At 40.0% G+C, this 22,101-nt stretch overlaps 1 protein-coding gene across 1 annotated transcript in view; it reads left to right on the plus strand.

The window, feature by feature from the left end:
* htr4 (5-hydroxytryptamine receptor 4) overlaps window positions 1–22,101 on the plus strand; it is a 99,518-nt gene that overhangs the window by 58,391 nt on the left and 19,026 nt on the right. The window contains exons 3-5 of the mRNA XM_022760176.1: window positions 922–1,122; window positions 17,057–17,210; window positions 20,163–20,740. Of these exons, the coding sequence (XP_022615897.1) occupies window positions 922–1,122; window positions 17,057–17,210; window positions 20,163–20,740 (933 nt within the window). The remainder of the gene's footprint in view (window positions 1–921; window positions 1,123–17,056; window positions 17,211–20,162; window positions 20,741–22,101) is intronic.

Consider the following 22,101-nt stretch of genomic DNA (forward strand, 5'->3'; position numbering starts at 1 on the left):
TTTCCACAAGATTTTTTAACTTGGCTTCGAGGATTTACTCTCTGGCTCTCTTCAGACCTGTCATTAACATATGTCTCCACATGCATCTCCAGTGACCAGTTGTGATCAGATCTCACTTCCCTGCAAACACTATTGGTTTTTAGCCAGTCCGACTGTGACAGATGGGTCCATTGTCAGTGTGTTTGTGAGAGAGAGAGAGAGAGAGAGAGAGAGAGCAGGACAAGGGGGGGGGGAGCGAATCATTGAAATAAGTAAAGTATTTTCGGTTCATTATGAAACTGTGTATCAATTGTGATTCCATCATCAGCTTAGATCAGAAATAAACAGGTAAAAAGAAAAAAAATACTCTTCCAAGTCTTAAGAGTTGGTGAGCAGTGAGTAGTTACTGCCGACCTGAGCTGTTGTCTGTATTCATCATCATAAAAAAACACACTCAACAATCTGCAAATACATAATGTGAGAAATGTTCCAATTAACAGTTATGCCAATTTAGTTATTCCATTAATTATTTAGCAAGTATGATCCGTTACTATTCATTAATAATTATCTTAAATGACTAAAATGTTTTGCTTTCCCTTTACAGAATGTCACTGTTCATATTAAAACAATTTCATGGAAAATACAACTGCTGTTATTGCTTTAAATTAAAGTGTAAAACTAAATCTTTCATGTATTCAAATAATATTTTCTGGAGTGAAGTCTTGTCTTGAACGAAACTGTCAAAAAGGCAGCGATTCATATTACATCTGCTCCAACTGCATCCTGTTTAATTACCTTAATATGCATCTTAATGATCATTCATTATTGATTCATTGATCAGACGACCACAAAAGAATGAATGCTGATACTTTTTAATCTGAACTGCATTTCTGTCGGTTTGTTCCAGAATAATTCAATCTTTCCCCTTCTTCCCTTCACCAGGAAAATCAAGACCAATTACTTCATCGTGTCTCTGGCGTTTGCTGACTTGCTCGTATCGGTGCTGGTGATGCCGTTCGGTGCCATCGAGCTGGTCCACCAGCACTGGATCTACGGCGAGACTTTCTGTCTGGTCCGTACGTCGCTGGACGTCCTGCTGACCACAGCGTCCATCCTGCACCTGTGCTGCATCGCCCTGGACAGGTGAGATATTTTGGTAGTATGCGTGCATTCATGTTGGGTTGATTTGTCGTGACAGCGTACGCTTATTCTCCAGTTTCCTTGCTGGAGGGTCGCACTTTGTGGTCTGTCAGTTTTAATGCTCAGGTTTCCGAACTCACACCCCATCTGAAAAACCCCATCTCTTTTTCATTGCACTGCAAAGGTGAGGGGCTTGGATTTATGTAGGCAATATATACTATTGTGTGTGTGTGTGTGTGTGTGTGTGTGTGTCTGTGTTGTTTAGTGCAAACAACAACACAGCGAGTGTAAATCTGTAAAGATTTCTTCTATTCACTGTAGGTTTCGCAGGTATTTCCAAAGCTCTTTATAATCTAGGTCAAGATAATCACACCACTACACTCACTTGAAGCGCTGTTTATCTGCAGCGTTACATCAGACTGATGTGAGGCCTTGACATACATGGAAACTCTTTTTACGTATGTGATACAGTGATGGGTTAGGGAAGTGATGTAGAGATTGAGTCAGAATGAATGTGCAGTTGGGTTGATGAGTTATTTCAGGTTAAAGGTCAGAGCATACAGTGCATAAAGGCTGATGTTGTCAGTAAATGTATTTCCCCACTTCCTCAGGTGGTCTTGTCTCAGGTCTTGTCTGGTGTCCAGTTTCGTTTTTTTTTTTTTTTTTTTTTTTTTGGAAGTTTTCAGATGAAGAACCGAACGAAACCTATTAAAACTTCTCCCCCTGAACACACTCCTGAAAAAGATTCATTAGTAGATCACTTACTGTAGAAAATGAGCAGCCTCACCTCTCTCCCCATCATATAAAGCTAGTCCATTCATCTGTTCATTTTGACAGCTTTGATATTAACTCCGGGGAGAGGACTTCCAGACTGATAGCACAGATGTGTGAGGATAGAGACTGGATTAATTCTTTTTACTGCCTCTGCAGTCAAACTGATGGAATTCAATTAGAAAAAAAAAATGCACCCGACAAATTTCAGCACAGCAGCAGATATAAACATAACAGACGATTCAAACAGCAAGAGTGGAAAAGTTTCTATTCAGGATCCACAGAGTACACGCACATAGCCTACTGTTCATACATCACCATGTACCATGATGGTGTCAATTAAAATCTTGCAACAGACAGTACATATGAGTGGACAGCTGTGATACAGGTGTTTGTTTTCAGCTCTAAATTATCCACTAGCTTGCAAGAGTGTAAGAAACTAGTGTGTGCGTGCGTGCGTGCGTGCGTGCGTGCGTGCGTGCGTGCGTGCGTGCGTGCGGGCGTGCGTGTGTGTGATAGAGAGATAGAGATAATTAGCAGTTGGTTGTTAATTACATCTTATATCTGAGATGCAGCACTATTTTGTGCTTGTGAGACGTGTCAGCTGTTTGGGGTTTGGCGAGGCTTCATATTACCCAGTAATGAAAACACTGCTCATTCTTTGGTCCAGAAACTCTAGTGTGTTTATGATAACAAAGAGGGTTTGTTGTAGGAGTTCCAGAAATACGGTTACAGCTGACACAGAGGCAGTGAAGCTTTGGAAGTCATGATAGTCTGATTGGGTATCCACCTTACATAATAATCAGATTAAAGTCTATTTACTGAGTATTTTTACAGTGTTCAGAAATAGAAACAGAACATATCCAGTCTAACCAAGTATCTACCCAACTCACCCGCTTACCCAATCACCCACCACTAGGACTGAGCGGATCGATCCCAAAATATCGATACTACAGATACTTCGTCTTGTTTTTGAAGATCGATTCTAGCGTGAATAGGATTGATAGTTTCAGTTTCTCTCTTCTATGTTGGACTCATTTCAGAGTAGAACTGTCTGCAAACAATGTTCCATTGTCATGAACACATAAGTGCACCTGGTCTTTGCTTCTCCACAGCTGCTGTAATGTCGTGTAGACTCATATACAAACATAACAAAAGTTAGTAATTGCTGATGACTACCAAAGAGGAGAAACGCAAATATTACAGGGTTACACTCTCTGCTTCCATTCTTTCTACAAATGTCAGCTGCCAAATTATATAGAATGTCAGAGCAGACCTTTGGAGAGAGTATCTTATGTCTTCTAGCTTGAGATATTGTATAACCTCTTTGATCCAATGAGAATACACGAAAGTTGAGAATTTGACAGGAAGTGCTGTTTCCTGTCCAGCGTCACCCGGCTGTGACTCAGGCCTGACTCCCTTTTGTCCCAAAGCTAGCCTGATTGCTGCTAATGGGAGCTCATTCTCAGCCCAGATCAGCTGTCAGGGTGCAGTCATAGGGACTAGGGTTGTTCAAGCTTAAAGTATGAAGCAGATATTCTGTTATGTAAAGATTTTGCCAACAGATGTAAAAAGTTTTTCTCTCCTGATAATGTATAGGATCTGTCTGTTAAAAAACTGAGTTGTCGGAGAACTTCCTGTGATTATTTTTCCTCTCTTCACACTGTTGGTATCTGCTGTGTGTCGAGGGCGAGGGTTGCAGCCTGTGATGACATGAATAAAATCAGACCAGACAGGGCAAATCTTATCACTCAGACAGCCGGATTAAACTTCACCTTGACTCGACAATGCACAAACAGGTGTGAGCAAAAGACACAGTCTTATCACCAGTTTCTTCACTTCTCAAGCTGATTTGTGTTCACTGAGATTTCAAACATGCTGCAGTATTGTAAGCTGAAGGTGGTAAATAATCCTCAAGGACCTGTTTGTATTAGAAGTTTCTGAAAGTCTGACTTATGAAAAAAATATTTTGGCTGTTAAGGATGTCAACGCTGGCTGTAACTTTTAAGGTAACATTAGTAGTTACTGGCACCATCTTAGCTGTATGCTGGGATAATATTGTGCTGTACTCCTGTGATTTTTATATTTTACTAATGATGTGTTCACAATGAGAATACAGGAAACTTGAGTGCAGGGAGGACCTCTACGAAACTCTCACACGAACTGTGTAGAGTAATAATGCAGGCTGATGCTAATGGCCGTGACCATCAGATATCTATTCTGTTGAAGCGAGCTCCAGTATGAACATGTGTTTTTAATGTAGGTACTCACAAGAGAGAGTTTTCCCAATTAGACAAACCAAAGATGCAAAGCTCAGCAACAGTGACGGAGGAAATGGTCTCCTCATTCAATTATCTGGCTGGAGGAGGTTTGCACTCTTCTATACATAAATCTGCCCCTGCATCCTGGAACAACACAACTTCCATTACCAATTCATAATGAGGTAATCGCCCTCCATTACCTCCCCTCCCCTCCTGTTCCCAGTGAATCATATCACTCCATAGACTCCAATGTTCTCCCTCACTTACCTTAATTGCCTGCTTCTTCTGTTGTTGTTGATGCTCCTTTCAACAACAAGTCTATTGCTGATGCCACTACCTCTTCCTTTAACTGCTGGTAATGATACTGATAAAGAAAACTATGTAAACTCAAGCTTTGTGCTTTTGCTTTGTTCTCTCACTGTATCTTTTTATTCCATAAAAAAGCTCCTAACAGAATTTCCAATATTGGATATTTTTTCACAGTCTGACCCACAGCCAAGTCTGACACTCATTTCACTGATTTGATTACTGCACACTATGTTGTACCTTAGCTATATGATATTATAAAAGCTGTTTGGAGAGATTGCAAATTTCCACTGAAATGAAGTTTCTGAATCAGTTTAATATTGTGAGTCATGCTCACCCTCAGTAAATGTTTGGAAAGTTCAGAGAAACTAAAACCACATTTAACCGATTGGTCTGGTTCAGTTTAGGCTAATATTAGACCCAGTATTTCATAATATCCAATTTCTCAAGATTTCCTGCCATATGTGATGCTTTTCATAATATCGGAATATATATATATATATATATACATATGCACAGTTTATATAGTCTGATCTGCTGCTAAGTCTTAAAAAAAATAAAAACTGAACTGCTGTTTAGTGGCAGCATCGCTTATACCTGAAACATACTGTAAAATACACTGATATAGTTATATTATAAACCCTTACCCAGCTCCATCCCCTTATGACGGGCTGGACTGTATCGAGATATTAAATTTAAATTTTGGCTATCGCCCAAACCTATATCCAATGTATCTTAACGATCAGTCGAGCACTGTATCATCCGTCTGACTTGTTGATTGTCCCCTTTACGTTCAGTTTCAGCTCACGTTTATTCACTGCCATCTTACGTTGTACCTTATTTTGTTTTTCTTTGTTTTCTTTTATTTCCTGTTCTATTATCTTATTAACTAGCATATTATTATTTTATATCCCAATTTTATTGAAAAACACTTTAAAAAATAGCAATTACAACATTTAATTAATTACTAAAATGATCTACTGAGCAAACCAGAGCCAAGTAGTAGGTCTCAACATCTTGAAAAACCTTTTTCAAAAATGTTTTATTTTCTAAAATAAAATAGACAAAAATTAACACAATGGGGATTCATCAATAAAACATAATATAACGTAGCTCAATTAAAGTGTCTTTTATTGTTCAATGTTTCTTTCCTCATGTATTAAGAAATAATTATTTACACACACACACACACACACATACTACACACTTCAGCTTATTCACAGACGTGGAATAATGAAAGTTGCTAATTCCTAATTATAATGGTCAAGTAACATGCTAATTAATGAAAAGGGCCCTTAAGATATAATAAAATGTCATTATTAGGAGCACCATGGTAGTTAAGAAGGCCAACAGCATCTGTATCATTGACTCTGCGTTTTGCTTTCATGTGTTGAGTAGCTTGTAATATGCGAGCTGTAATTACTGGTTGTCAGGCCATTTGAGAATCCCATCATGTCTGTGGTTGTATAAGGACAACAGGCAGACAGACAGGCAGGCAGACAGACAGACAGGCAGACAGACAGACAGACAGACAGACAGACAGACAGACAGACAGACAGACAGACAGACAGACAGACAGACAGGCAGACAGACAGACAGCTTGAACGTTTTTCTCTTTGTAAAACTGCAGGACGAGACCAAGAATTAATGGAACTGTTAGTTAGTTAAAGAGAGTCTGCAGCCCAATGTGGTATGAATCCCAGCATAACTTCCTAACTGTGTGTGTACAGTATGTGTGTGTTTAGCTGGATATTTCGAACATGCAACAAACACACACACATAAAGATTCCCATACAGCAGAACAAGAGAAACAAAGGCACTAAAGCTTAAATCAAGTCTTGGCAGATTTAACTGGATTTGTTGGTAATCCTGCTTCATCGCCACAACTTGGAACCACAACTTCTTTTCTGTTCAGGAGTTCATCTGCCAGACCGAGATAAATGCTATCACACTGACACACGGACAAAGACTTGTGGATTAATAGACCAGAGAAAGAAGAAAGTTGTTTTCATGCAAACGCATTATAAACCTTATTCAACCAGAGAGCAGATACTGATTCATGCATTTGAGGTGGATGTGCACTTAAAGGTCCATACCACCATTTAGCCCATTTGCTACAAATAATCTATTTTATATTATATAGTAACAAACATACTGAATACCATGCTGCTGTTTTGTTAAGACACAAATATTTCCATACATTTCCATTTACTTATAATCCATCTACTCTTGAAACTTGCTTGAAATATGTAATTTATCACACTTAAAATCAAGTCTCCCTTACTTTTTGTCAAACTTGCATCCATTAATTTTAAAAAGGTAATGTTGTTCAGACTGTTAATATCAATATACAATTATATACAATTATATGACAATATATACATTTACAAACCCTGCTTAAAATTATATTTATTTTCATTACTATAAACTTAATATTTGTTAGATAATGTTGGAGCTGTACCTTTACTACAAAGAGTATCGTCTAATAATGCTGTTTCTTTGACTGATGTTCATTTCTTGTATCTCGTATACAATAATATTATAAATTCACATTGTTGTTGTAAATTTGTATTTAGATTTACCTGAGCCCCTCAAGGCAAAACTCCTCAACTGGTTAAGGTTCATGTTTGGGCCACAGTTTGGTCTTTGATGAGTCCTGAGAGGCAGCTCTGCCTGGAGGCCCAAGTCAGGGCAAAACACACTAATTAGAGTCACTGAGCAGCTCCACTAGTACAACACAGGTTAGTGCCTTGGTTTAGGGCACCTTGACTATACAGGTCTTGATTTCCCCAGCCAGTTTGCAAAAAGGGCCAGCAACATCCATTTCAAAGTGCAAATAGTTTTGTGTCAGAAGTTGCCTTTTAGCTCTTCAAACAATCCCTGACAGAGAACAGGCTGTTGCAATAGTCCTTAGCAGTTTAGTTTATTTTAATCAAGAGGAAATTCTTCTTCACTGGCGGTGCATACCATAAACATTACGGAGTTACAGACTCTCGTTCACGAAAAAGAAAGTTGCAAAAGTCTTCAGCAGCAAACAGAAACAGTACAACAAAAGCAGCTGCAACGAGCAGTAACAGCCTTCTGCTGCCGTCTGAGCAGCACAACCAACGTGATACGAAGCACCACGAGGGGCAGAGAGACACAAGGGAGAAGGGGGAAAGTAAATTGCAGTAGTTAGGAAGAAAGACTGAGAAGAGAAAAGAAAGAAGAAAGAGATTTGGAAAGTACTGCTAAGAAGGACAAAAGAAGGAAGAGAGAACTTCACACAAAGGACAAAGAGAGAGAGATTAAGGACTGAAACAAATCTTATTAAATTTTACTCTAGATGCAACTGCTGCTGTGGTTCTTGGTTGTACAAGAAACGCAAGTGAACCTAAGGATAGAACTACTGGATCCTCTTTACTGTGACTCTCAGGACCAACCCATACTTCATTGATGCAGTTTACTTCTTCTACTGAGTGTTTCTTCGGTTTCATGGCTAACAAAAAAAAATCCTTATATATTATTGATTAACCTTTGTATGTTAGAAGCTACTACTTGGTCCTTCCTGGGCTCCACTTGTGTTGCAATCTGCAAATTGATTTCTCCTGAACCAACCTGAAAAGATGCTTTGAGAAACGTCTTTGGGCTCCATATGGTTCCTTGCGCACATCAGCGGAAAAACTTCATCATCCAACTGATCCTTACTGTCTGCTCACCTGTGCAGTGCAGGCAGAGCTGGAGTTCAGAGCCGCAGCCTCCAGATGGCTTTTTGCACTTTAGGTTTTGGCTGTTGACGGGCTCTGGTTCAGTGGGACAGGGACAAGAAATGACCTTTCTCTGGAGTCCCAGCCGTCTGACACTTGCTGCTGTTTGTGCTCTGAAAAGAAACTACAACACATTCACACAAAGTGAAGAGTGCCAGAGAGACAGATAAACAATACAGTGAGATGTGTGCAAGAACAAACACACATTGTCAGGGATCTGTACACTGATCCTTTTAATTCTTTTTAGTAGCACAACTGTTGCAATACATGGACAAGTTATTTTTACTTTTCTGGCTGCCGGACCAGTGAAGAGGTCAGTAAAGCTCTGATCTACTGTCCAAGTGGGACAGTGGGGAGAAAATGTTGGACACTGAACAAAGCAGTTTGTTTGAATCATACTGAACCCCTTTGGACCAGTAACTCTGCCAGCTAATCAGCACAGATTATGAATAATTATGGTTAATGATGGTGACCCCTAATGGCACCAAACATGATTTTTGGTGAAACTAAGGAACTCTGAGATGCACAATAGATCTCACCTTGCTGCTATCACAAAGTCCTCGTTATCCCAGTAAATTTCATTTTCCTGAGAAAGAGATGAGTGCGACAGAGACACACACACATACTGTGAGTGTTGTTCTTTACCCCAGCAAATCAATATTTTATTCATTTAATACCAGCACTAAGAGGATAATTGGCTGGGTGAGAATCTGCAGGATCAGAGAGAAGGTGCTGCTCTTACAACACAAACTTTATCGTAACACTGGAGTTGAAGGCTGATGGAAAAATCACTTCCAACATGTTTCTACTTTTCAAGCAAGGTAACGAAGGTTGTTGATGTTATTTGTAACTTCAGGCATAAAACCAGAATGAAAAGAATGAAAGATTTTTATCAGAAAAGAGCGAAAACAAGAAAATAATGCAACAGGAAAGAAAAGAACACATTTCTCCAGTAAATCATGAATCTCTGAAAGGAAGCATCTGTCGACTGCATCAGTTGAAGAAAAAGCGCATAAACACAGAAGGAAACAATGAGAGACTTTTGAATACGTAACATAAAAGAGTTTAGAGAAAAAATGCACAAAAACAAAATGGGAAACATTTGTAGCACTTTTTCTATTCATGTAAAAACCATCATCTCAATTCTTTTTTGAATCAACGAGTCAAACCGTCACTGTGTACAATGTGCAGAAAATATTTCCTGAGCCAATAATGAATGTCAGGGTGTCACAGAACCACAACATAGGATGGTCAGATAGTTTAGATTAGGACATACAAGGTTGGTCATGTATGTGATGGTGGCAGCCATCTTTTTCCTTCAGAGCAGCGAAGTGAGTCTTTTAATCATTTTGGCTTTGTCAGGAAATTCAGCCAGAGATCTTGCATCAGCCAAAAACATTCCTATTAACACACATCACTTCATGTATTTATTTTTTTTATTTCAATTTTAATTATTAGTTGTTGTTTTAAAAAAAAAAAAAAAATCAGTTTCATGGCTCCTCAGGTGGATTTTGGCACAATGACAAGATGTTCCCGATTATTTCCCTGAAGAAATATCACCTTTGCCAGACTCTTTTCAAAGCAGCTTATAAACAGCATTATTATTATTGTAACATTATCAAGTTATTTCCATGTTCACTGTCACTGTTGGTAAAAGAGCCTGTTTATGATTCATGGCTTGACTTGCTTCTCTGTACTACCTCTGGTAAAGATGGGGAAAATTATTTAATGATAATAATAATAATAATAATAATAATTAATAATAACATTAATTATGATAACAATAATAATGTTACACTTTCTTTATATAGCACCTTTCATAAAAGAAATGCAGCACCAAGTGCTTCACATGAACAGACATCAAATGAACATAAAAACATGTTTAAAAACATTAATGTAAAATGAGATGGAATAATAATGAAATAATTAAATAGAAATGAAAAAATAGAAAGAAATAAATCACCATAAAATAACCTCTCTTTTATTTTTCTATTCCTGTGTGACTAAGCTTTTTACAAGACACATTTGAATTCCTACAACAGGCGTCTTTAGACTGAGTGAAAAAGCATAATGGGTCTAATAAAACTGCAATCTGCGTCACACTATCAATATGAGGCATGTTGGTGATGAAGGCAGGGTGAATCGTAGCACTGTCATGTCAACAGAAAAAAAGCAGCAGCTTGCATTTTGTTTTGATAATGCAGCAAATCAATAACCGTGCTTTGGTCATAGTGCCGACCCTTCCACGCTTCAGAAACCCTCAGTAGTGTGTATAGCCAATATATTCAGCATCAGATCATGTTGTATTCTGATTGGTTGCTCTGTAATGAGTCATAGCAGCAGTCTCATCACACTGGGAAACTTTCTGACACCAAACCGCTTGCTCATCAAATCAGCCGTCAGTGGACGTGTGTCACATTGTGATGTTGGACCACGGGTTTGGATTGATGTTTCTCTGATGATCGTTTCAAACAGCCCAAGAATTGCACAGTGTAAACGGGCCATGTCAGGAAAAGCACAGGTGTCACTAATAACCATAACAATGGTCCTGCTCGATTCAACAGTGTGACAGTGAGCCAGCAGGCACAATACCAGGACCCTGAAACTAGCGCAGCTAAATGGAATTCAGTCATTATTCATCTGTGGATTAACACCTGGCTCTTTCCTACTGTGACATATCAAAACATCTGCTGTGAGAAAGACCTGTTACTTTTTCCTCGTCTAAGTCTTAACTGCTTGTAGCTTCCTTCCCAGCAAAAGCAGTCTGATTACAAACCTGGTTGTTTCAGCTTAAAGCAGGTCAGTGGTCAGTGAAATGAATAACTGAAACAATGAATTTAAAAACAAAGATCCAACAGGCTGAAAGATGAAGAGTAGGGATGCTTGTTACACGCAGTGCTCAGGAAAATATCTGTTGCCTCCGGTGTGTTCCTGCTTTAGGAACTTGGCTGACAGACAAGACAGAGGAATGTGTATGTGACAGAGAAAGAGAAAGAAAAGACTAGGATACTGAGAGAAAAGAAGGGGAAATGGAGAAGAAAACAGAGAGGAAAAGAGAGAACATAGAAAAATAAGTGTACAGCTGCAGGATAAAGCTTCTCATTCATCCACTGTGAGCTGAGAGATGCTGAAAAGAGCTGAATGGAAATGAATTAAAACTAAAAATACCAGAATTGCCACAAGGAGGATGCTCCAACACAAAGGAATTCAGCGAAGAGGCTAACACACACACACACACACACACACACACACACACACACACACACACACACACACACACACATTTCCACTGAGAGACACAGGGAAACCGAGGCTGAGATAAAGTGACAGGAAAATAGGTAGATGGAAAAATAAAGAGATAAAGATCACCTCCAATATGGCCGATGTTTACTCACCGACTTTAGTGATTTGCATAATTGCATGGTCCCATCTTTGGAATCACTACATAATTACAGTTATCAATATTGATGATTACACAATGCCATTTTAGACCAGATATTTTTTACATTGAGAGGACTTTGAATTCAACAGTATAGTCTTAACTCATCAAAGGATAAACAAGACTAAATCCTTATTTTCTAATAGCAAATTTCATACTCTTTTTTTATTTTTCTTTAAACAAAAATTTTAATTTGAAAAATCCAAAATTCTGCTATTACTGACTTAACAGATAGATAATTTAAGCCTGCATTCCCGAGCAGGAAACGTGATCAGCTGCCTCGGGGCTCTGAAATCCTCATGTTGCTGTAAATAGAAAAAGAGAAAGAGAGGCAGACAGCTAAGAGAACATGGTGGGCTGAGTGACAGTAAAGCAGAGTCATTCTTCTTCTTACAAGGAAAAAGATTTTCACTCAAAGGTCAAACTGAGATGTGACCTTGTTATAAATGCACATGGCTCTCAGGAAAACCTTCCTTTTATATTATGAAAGCTATTATAGAGGTCTGCCTTCTTGGTTGAATACCTCTGTCTCAACGCCATTAATTCTGTTCTCTCCTATCTTGGATGACAGCAAGCCAGCAAATTGTCCTCCACTATCACTTGCCGCCATAAATGTCTGGACCCGCCAATATCAATTTATTTCCCATAGACAGAGTGGGGCAGATGTTGATAAAGTTTTTGATGGATCACCAGAGACCAAATTTGACCCAGTTTTTTTTTTTTTTATCAGGCTAAAGCCGTAGTTGCTAATTCTTAAGAGTGGCGATTCTGTTTTGTGCTCCCAGATAATTAATCATTTACTTGTATCCAGATGGCTCAGCTCAGTCTGATCAGCTGAATCCCAAATCAACTCATTCATATTGAAGGTCGTCCAAGTGGTGCGAGCTGTTTCCCATCAACGTAACCTCCAAACAAACTTGTTCATTGTATAGCTTCTCAGTAAAATACCTTTGTTTCTCACGTCTCTTATGTCAACTCATGAGAGATGAGCAAGATCCAATGATGAACTTCATTAACTCCGGATAAAGATTTGATCTTCACAACTTGAAATAAAAAAGATTACATCAGGGTTATGAGTGCACCTCCTTTCTTATGTCATTTACTGCCGCCAGCGGTCTCTCAATCAAAACAATAATAAAAGACAGAGTTTGGCGACATAGCTAAGTAGTGTGGGATCATGGGAGTTGTTGTCTTCATCACCACTTCGTCAGCTTCTTCTTCTCTCCAGAAAAATCAGACCCGGTGATGAAATCCTGTAAAAACACTGAATGAAGCAGTTTCATTTTAAAAATCGGTGTTTGTCCAGCACTGTTTGGGTCGGAGGGGCTGCGAGTAGAGCTGCCGCTAACGTTTCCTCTGCTTTCTCTGACAACGTTTCAGACGTTCGAAGACTAAAATCCTTCATCCGATACACAACTTAACAAAATGTATAACACAGGTCTCCTCGTTTTTAGACAGTTGTATATGAAGAGGTCACATATTAAAGCATTAAAGTCAAATGTTACCAGTGATTATTCTTGAAAGCAAAATAACACAACGGCCATTTCAGTGGCTAAACAAAATTTATTTCCAAATATCTAAAGAGTCTCACAGTCTTTTTTTGTTATCTGAGTTTATTATTGATTTTTAGAGGGTTTGGATTGATGACTGATTGTGTCGATGGAGAAGTTAAACACTCAAGAATCTTTAAAAACAAAAAAATGTCATCTACCTCACTAGTTTTTGTGATTAATGTCAAGCTTGTTTGCCATTTATACAAAGCTTCTTTTTATATATACATGTATTTGAAAATTATGGTGGTTGTTTACCTTTGATGGGCAGTGTGTGTGTGTGTGTGTGTGTGTGTGTGGGGGGGGTGGGGGTGGTGGGTGGGTTGGTGGTGTATGGGGGGGTTGAACTGGCCTACTCTCTTGTCACTAACCTCCTCTCAAGTTTGACGATAAATTCAAACGTCCTGCGGCAGCTTGTGGACGTGGAATGCAACAACATATTTTGGGTTTGGGTCGTTCTCAGAAACACGGTCCCCCCTTATAAATAATGCCTGAATAAAATTGTCAGAAATAAACACAGAGAAATGTTTTGTAGATCAAAAGGAAACAGGGACCATTTAAAGTGCTCATGGCCAGGACACTCCGCCATCCAACCGTGCTACGTCTGCTTCTAATCTTCCCCAGGTTAATGTGTGTGTAAGTGTGTGTGTGTGTGTGTGTCTATGCATACTATTGGTTCTTTGTACGTATTTAAGCATCTGGGAATGTGTGTGCATGCTGTGCTCTTGTGCATGTGTGTTTTTGTGTGTGGGGACATTTGTATTTACACAATGGAAATATTCATACTTGTGTAGGAGACAGTTGGGGGTGGGTGGGGGTGGGGGTTCTGTCTTTCAGACCACCACATCCACACTTAAAGCATCAATCTGCAACCTTTCAGCACGACTATTTTGGGAATTTCAAATAGAAAAGGGTGTCTTGACCTTTTTCTTAATGCCACAGCACATGCGGACCACACACAGCCACTCCACATTACTGATGGCTGTGAAATGCCACACAGCACAAGTAGGTAATGAGGTAGGATCACAACAGAAGAGGCAGCAAAATATCCACAGTGACTGACGAGGGGATAAACTGGATTAGGTTTAATACTGCTGCAGCAGAGCTCCGTGTTCAGTCAACTGTCTGATAAGCAGAGGTTATAAAAATGTGTATATTCAGCCTTTGTGGAGAGGATGAGTGTGGGAGTTGGACACTGAGACTTTAAAGCAGAGGAGAGCTGCAAGTACAGTTTCCATTATTATATAATCAATCATTCAGTGAATATTCTCATGATTGATCAGTTAGTTGGAGATGCTGCAGCTTTTGTCTGTTTAGCTTCTTGGGGCCTGACGAAACATTAGTGTTTATAAAGCTGTGAGCAAAGAGTTCCCTATTTAGTCGTCCAGCAGACTGTCTCTGTCCTTACACTGATGACTGATTGATCATAAAAGTGATCGGCCTTGGATAACAAACTAATACTATCCAACCAGGATATTGATCCTCTTCCTCCACCATCAACCTCTGCAAATGAATGCGTGCTGATGCTTTGATACCAAATGTGAGTGTGTGAGGAAATAAAGATTAGATTCACAAATTACAGTTACCACAGTAACTGACTCAGAGTTGAAGTGATCAGAGTTTCCCTCAACTCTGAGTTGTCACTGAACCGCGGTTTGAGGGTAACGGAGGTCTGAGTGGCTCGGTTGGTTGACTTCATCTGTTTCCTATCACACAGGAACAGGTCCAGCTCTGGTCAGTGTCCCCACGCACACACATGCACACACATGCACACACATGCACACACATGCACACACATACACACATGTCATTGACCAGGTAAAATTGCAGATGTAGAGGATTTGTTACAGTAACTGATCCAGCATCTGTCATTTGAGCTTTTCTGTAAATGGATTAATCTCTCTCTCAGTCTCCCTTTTCTGTTTTCTGACACCCATTTTGTTCTCTCTCTTCCTTCTTATGTTTCCTTCCGTTCTTCTCTGCTTCCTGCTTCTCCTCTTTTCCCCTTGCTCCCATTTACCAACTGTCTTTTTTCATTCCCTTCTTTTCTATCCTTGACTCTCTCTCTCTCCGTCTCTTCCTGTTTTCCTTTTCTTGCCTATCTCCTCTTTCTGTCTTTCCGCACTCCATATCTTTTGTTCTCTCTCTCTCTCTCTCTCTCTCTCTCTCTCTCTCTCTCTCTCTCTCTCTCCCTGCTCATTCACAGTATTTTTTTTATCGTCCCTGTGATTCCATTCATGCAGTTTAGCGCCAGCGTCTTCTTAGCGATATCACAATGTGACAGAATGCTGGGAATTCCTGCTGTAGTGTCTGATATCATGCTCACACACACACAGACACACTGGTGACAATGTCAAAGTGCGTGTGTGTGTGTGTGTGTGCATGTGAGTTAGGAAGGGAGTGAGTTAGAAATGAAATGAAGCAGATAGAGAAGCAGAGAAAGACAGCAGAGGTTTGAAGATAATCCTGTTGTGCAGAATCATTGGATATGAGCAGCATTAATTTGTCTCACTTGTTTGAAAAGGCAGAAGATATTAAAGTCCAAACTGAGTTTCGGTATAAAAGGGAGAAATACATGTATAAGAGGAAAGGCAGAAAACTTAGAGGGCTAAAGAAAAGAAGAGAAGACGAGAAAATGGACAATAGGAGTGATGGATCTGGGTCAGAGAGAGAGGAAGAAATAGATTGTTGAGTTTCTATGTTTTTTAAAGAGATACCTACCAAAAGGGACATACATGGCCAAATGTGAGTGGACACTCACTGACACCCACATTTGACAGCTGAACATCTCATTCCAAAACAATGGGCATTAATACTCAGCTAAAACAGCCTCCACCATTCTGACCTCAGGGCTGAGGTCAGGTGCTCTGTGTAAGTTCTTCCACACCAAACTGGGAAAACCATCCTTTGCTGGATCTGGCTGTTTGTATGGGGGCATTGTCGGTTTGAGAGTGATTAGAGAAAAACAGATTGGAAAAAGACATGATAAAAAAGGGGAGGGGGGCATTTGATTTTTGAAAACACTCTAGTGCTTAATTATTGGTGGTTAGCTTATTTTTGCAAATGCATTGGCAGAAAAGACCCTCTTCCCTTGCCAAAGGAGCTTATTGAAAATGGAAACGAGAGACAGAAACAGATGGACTGGTGACAGTAGAAAACACCAGCAGCTAGATTGGCACTCAGTAGAGCACATACCTCCGCCAAGGCCAAACACTTTCTTCCACCCGATCCACATTATTATCTGAATCTGCACCAAATTGTGCAAAGTCGTAGCTCTCAACACCATTAATGTTAAGCTGAGACAAATTTTTGATATAAAAATATTTGTGGATCCGCCCCCTTTAACTAGATCCACTCCAAAATTTAATGGGTTCGTCTCTGGCCCACGCCCCATCCCTCCACCCGGTTTCAATCCTGCTGACAAACTAACAGACATGAGTGAAAGAATAGCATCTTTGACAGAGGTAATAAACAAGCTGTCATTGCTTTCTTCATGCAGTTTTTGGCGATTTAGATATTAAAGAGTCAAAGTAAAGCATTTATCTACAGCAGGTATGTTACTACATTTTTAAAACAACAGAACCAACAGGAATGAGCAACCTCAAAGAATCAAGAAGGTCTCAAAAGGCTCAAGTTTCTTTTATTCTACCTCAACATTTCTTTCATCAACTGTTTCACAGCTTTGGGTCTATTGATGAGTTGACCGATTACTTACATTCAGTTACGTTTTATGTGTGTCTTCTTTGTCCACATGTAGTGTCTCACCTGTTAATCATTTGTACCTGAAAAAGAGCCACTTTGGGCTTTAAATCTTGTACTTCTCTTAATGTAATAATGTAATAATTACTGTCATCTTTTCTTCAGGTACTACGCCATTTGCTGCCAGCCACTGGTCTACCGGAACAAAATGACACCAATGCGAGTGGCTTTGATGATCGGCGGCTGCTGGGTCATCCCCACCTTCATCTCCTTCCTGCCCATCATGCAGGGCTGGAACAGCATCGGCATTGACCACCTGGTGCGTAGTGTGGTTTGTGTGTCTGTGAGTGTGTGTGTGTTTGTACACCAGGGAAAAGGAGTATTTAGCGTGGTTTTATATGGAGATGCAGCCAAAAATATTTTACATCTCCACAGGATGTTTAAGTTTACACTGCTGTTAACTGCTGCCGCTAGGGGAGAAAAAGAGGGATCACAGAAATGAGGAAAACAGTCAGAAAAGTAGAATGAAACATGCTTTACATAAACATTATAAACAATTCGAGTCCACATGCAATGAGAAACAAACTGTAGTACTGAGGAGCATCGTTTACAAGAAGGAAGAAATGCTTCATGCGTTGCTGCGGAAACTAAATCAACATGTCAGATACAGGGACAGAGGGACAAGGCCACTGACACCACAGACAGTCAAGCTGTTTCTTTGTTAAACTCTAAATATGTAAAGTAGGTTTGCCAGTGTCACGAGTGTCTTGTTTGTGCACTGAGGTTTATTTAATGTCAAAGAACATGCAAGTGAGAGGATACAGAAAAAAGGCTTCTCAGACACACAATAGAAAAGGATAAAATATCAAGTCACAGTTCTCACATCGTGTGTCCGTCCTCTCTGGATGGAGTTATACAACTGTAATTTCATCCAGTGAGAAAGGAAAGAGGAATGTTCAATTCTCTTCAGTTAGGATACTGACTTGTTTCAAAATTTAGGAACTACCGAATTAGGATAAAAGCAACTGCTACTTCCACCAGATCACACTGAGTATATAAATCTTACATCAGATTAAACAGAATAACAGAGGTGGAATGGAGAGATAAAGGTCCAGAGGTCCTTATTACTGGCCCTGAGCTCTAAAGATCATGCAGCAATCTGTGCGACCTGTAACCTCCAATATCAAGCTGTAACTCAATCCAATGAGACAATAAAAGAACTGTGAAAAAGAAAACTACTTTTGGTGTCCTGTTAAAATCATGTCTGGATTTTTTCTGTTCATATTAGGAAATTTGAACAATCATGTTTTTTTTTAGTTTTTTAAAGTCAAAAAGAAATATTTCTGAGGTCAGACATATTTTATTATTTCAAAAAGCTGATAACTGAATAAATGCTCCTGCTCCTCATGACTAGATTACTGTAATGTGGTTGAAAAAAAAGACAAACAACACTGAGCATGTATTCCTTTCTCTCTCCATTGACTGCTAGTGATGTTTAAAATTTAGTATAAATTGTAGTTATTACTTGTCACCTGAAACCTCTAAGTACATTTCTGACTCACTCTGCCCACATAATAACTAACTAAGTGTCTTAAAATGAAGGTAGAATGAGCATTTGCCACATTGGCCTCTGAGCTTTACAACAATTTACCTCTCATTATTAGTTCCATTATGAATCCAGTTCACCAAACATTTTGTTAAAATGTCTCCGGAGGTACTCAATTTTCTTAACTGATGATTTTGCTCTTTTGTTGATGTGCCTTTTTTCTTATGTTCTTATATTTTTCACTGTCCTTATAATGTGTCCTCAATGCTTTTATTTTGAAGAATTTTGTAACTAAGGGGTATAAGTCTCCATATCAATGTCTAAAGGACATTTTCATGCATTTCTGAATTAAAAATTAGAGGTAATAAGTTGTTAACGAACGACAGCGTGACCGTTCTGAATGAGAAGAACAAAGTAAAGTAGAAAGAGGACAGAGACAGGCAGACAGGTGTGCAGACAAAGACAGATGACAGCATGAGTGTGTGAGGAGGGGGAGAGAAGAACACCCCAGCCACTATTAACCTTGCTCGCTCCCTGTGCGTCTTTATCTGAATGCCAGAGAAAGTTTCTTCCAAGCTGACTGTCAACAGGACGACAGGCTGACTCATTTTTGGCAGCAGTGGCAGAGACACACACATCTTCTTCTCCCTCTCTCTCTAACACACACACACACACACACACACACACACAGAGTTTACAGCACAACAGCAGTCTAAAGTTAGCTCTGTGCAGCAGTGGTATCAGCGTCTCTCTCAGGGTCTAATTAGAGCTGTTGAATATTCTGAGTAGCCAGTCATCTCTGGCACAAACTGCAGCTCCAAAACTCAATAAAACAACCAGGATTCAGCTGCACATACGACTCACTGTCTATCTGTGTACTGTTTTCTATGGCCCGGTGGAATACACTGCTCTCATCGGTAAGGCACCACAGTCTGTGGTTTTACACCAGCTCACATCCCTCAAGTGAAGAAGTCTGTTTGTGTTCAGTATAACTTTACATGTTCTATCTAGAATAGAAACATCCATGAAATCTGGTTCCCAAAAACATTTATTCTATCCTTAATGACGACTTTTTTTTTTGCATGAAACAAACACTGCCTCCAGGATGCCATTTGGTAAGACGTTTAACCTCAAGCGGCTCCAGTGGAATAAATCCACATGACCCAATAAAGGACTATTTTATCTGTGCATGAATCACTTCACGTACTCAGGGTGCTTATTATTGTCTGCGTTCCTGCAGCATGCAAGATAACCTAAACATGGAAACACTGAACATTTTACATTTAATATGTCAGCCCACTCATAAAAACAACCTCTGTTTTACACATGGGGGAACGTGGTATCGTGCAGCGATATGGATTGATCTCTGTATTATTCATCCCATAGCCGTGAGCAGTAGTTTCCCACAGAGATGAGATGATAGCAGAGGAAAAACCGGGATGGGACTTCACTGTGATTAATGGTGACGTGCAGAGACTCCTTCTCCCTCGGGAGCTATGTTCCTCTCTTACTACACGGACTCAGCTGAGGAGAGCGTGGGATTTTTAGTGGGTTGTTGTGAAGTCTGGAGGCGTGTGGTGGTGTAGCAGGGCAGAGTGTTCAGAGGTTCAACACGTGGTTACTTGGGGACTAAGATTCCACCTTTTACTTATATTGATGTGTGTGCCAGTGTGTGGGCATATTAAGCCACCTCACTATTCCCCCTGATGTGATCTCTTTTACTAGATCGAGCAGAGGCGCCACAGTGATGGCAGCAACTCCACATCCTGTGTCTTCATGGTCAACAAGCCGTACGCCCTCACCTGCTCTGTGGTGGCCTTCTACATCCCCCTGGTCCTCATGGTGCTGGCCTACCAGAGGATCTACGTCACGGCCCGTGCACACGCCCTGCAGATCAGCATGCTGCAGCGGGCAGGAGGAGCGGCGGGCACTTCTGGCGCTGGGGTTGACTCTGCTGACCATCAACGCAACCACCGCATGCGAACAGAGACGAAGGCAGCAAAGACTTTGTGCATCATTATGGGGTGTTTCTGCCTCTGCTGGGCACCCTTCTTTGTCACCAATGTGGTGGACCCCTTTATAGACTACACAGTGCCAGACAAACTGTGGGCGGCCTGCCTTTGGCTGGGCTACATCAACTCCATGCTGAACCCCATCCTCTACGCCTTCCTCAACAAGTCCTTCCGCCGTGCCTTCCTCATCATCCTGTGCTGTGGCAGGAAGAGGTACCGCAGGCCGTCCATCCTGGGGTCCGGCGCTCCCTGCACAGCCACGCAGATCAACGGCTCCACACATGTACTCAAGTAAGTTCCCGAATCTTTTAACTCATGGGCTCTGGGTTCATGTTGTTAATCGTTGACGTAGTGACTTGGTGTGGCCAACAACCAAACGTTAACACAACATTTGCATTCATTTAATATTCCTCACTGACATATTCCTCTTACCACACTACTACTACTTCTGCTTCTTCCTCAGCTGTCTCATTACCTGTGCCAGCAGGTTCACGATCGAATATACTATATATATATATATATACAAATATATAATAAAATATAATATTTCTGTACATGGATGTTAAGGTAGTAGAGTACAACAGGAACTCATCCTTCATCTTCCCTGCGGACAGTAATTACTGCAGACATTTCCTCAGTAATGTTCCGTGGGTCAAATGTCAAGTGGCGACAGTCCGTTGTGATAACGATTGATTTGTTTTCATGTTTGAAAGAGATGCCTTTATCTCTGTAAATACCCTTCCCCGTACCTTCGCTTTCAACTGCATAGTCTTGACTCATTACTCTCTCGTCCTATTACTGTTTCTAAACATAGAACACATGATTCACAGCGATAAGAACATGACGTTTAACATGTACTCCACAGTGGCCTGTTCCATATTTAATCTTCATTTCTTTTCCATCCTCTGCCCCTGAACAGGGCGATTTTATCTGTGTTCAATAATGATGAATGTATGACTGCATCTTCTCTACATTTCTCTTTTTTTGTGCGGTTTGCACAACACTTCCCATAAATGACACAAAATACACATTTTACACATATTAGAGACAAATTAACCAGTTGATTAGGGCAGAGATTCAACAGAAATGCAGGGTGAACAGATACTGTACTAAAAACGATAATATGTAAAAGAGAATCTTCTTCTTCCTTAGCTCCTTGCTCTTTTGTGTCAGTAGCATCTATTCAGTAGTTGAAACTATGACCAGAAAGGTGAGCTGCTGTTCTAAAATAGAGCTTGAATTAATTGCTAATGGGCTAAAATACATAAACATGTGACGTGGTTGACCCTGGGCAAGAAATGCCACATATTTATATTTATTTATTTATTTGGATCCCCATTAGCCACTACCAAGAACTACTCTTCCATTAATGCTTTTCTATTCATATAAAACCATAATTTTTCCACCAAAGAAAACAGTCTGCCCTGACTTTCCTGTGGTCTTTTTGGCCTGTTGTTTCTAGAGTTTTGTTTCCTTTATTCTCATGTAAGACCCGAGCAGTCCTGCCACAGTCATCTGTTTGCAGAGTTGTAGCCAGTAACAAGTTTGTGGTAATCTGGCTACAGTTATTGGCTACGTTATTTGTACATGCATTATATAGTTCGCTGCTATAGTCAGAAGGGAAAGACTCGGTATAACCACTGCCTTGACCA

This window comes from Seriola dumerili, unplaced genomic scaffold, assembly GCF_002260705.1.
Source record: "Seriola dumerili isolate Sdu_G_001 unplaced genomic scaffold, Sdu_1.0 BDQW01000331.1, whole genome shotgun sequence".
NCBI classification, from domain to species: Eukaryota; Metazoa; Chordata; class Actinopteri; order Carangiformes; family Carangidae; genus Seriola; species Seriola dumerili.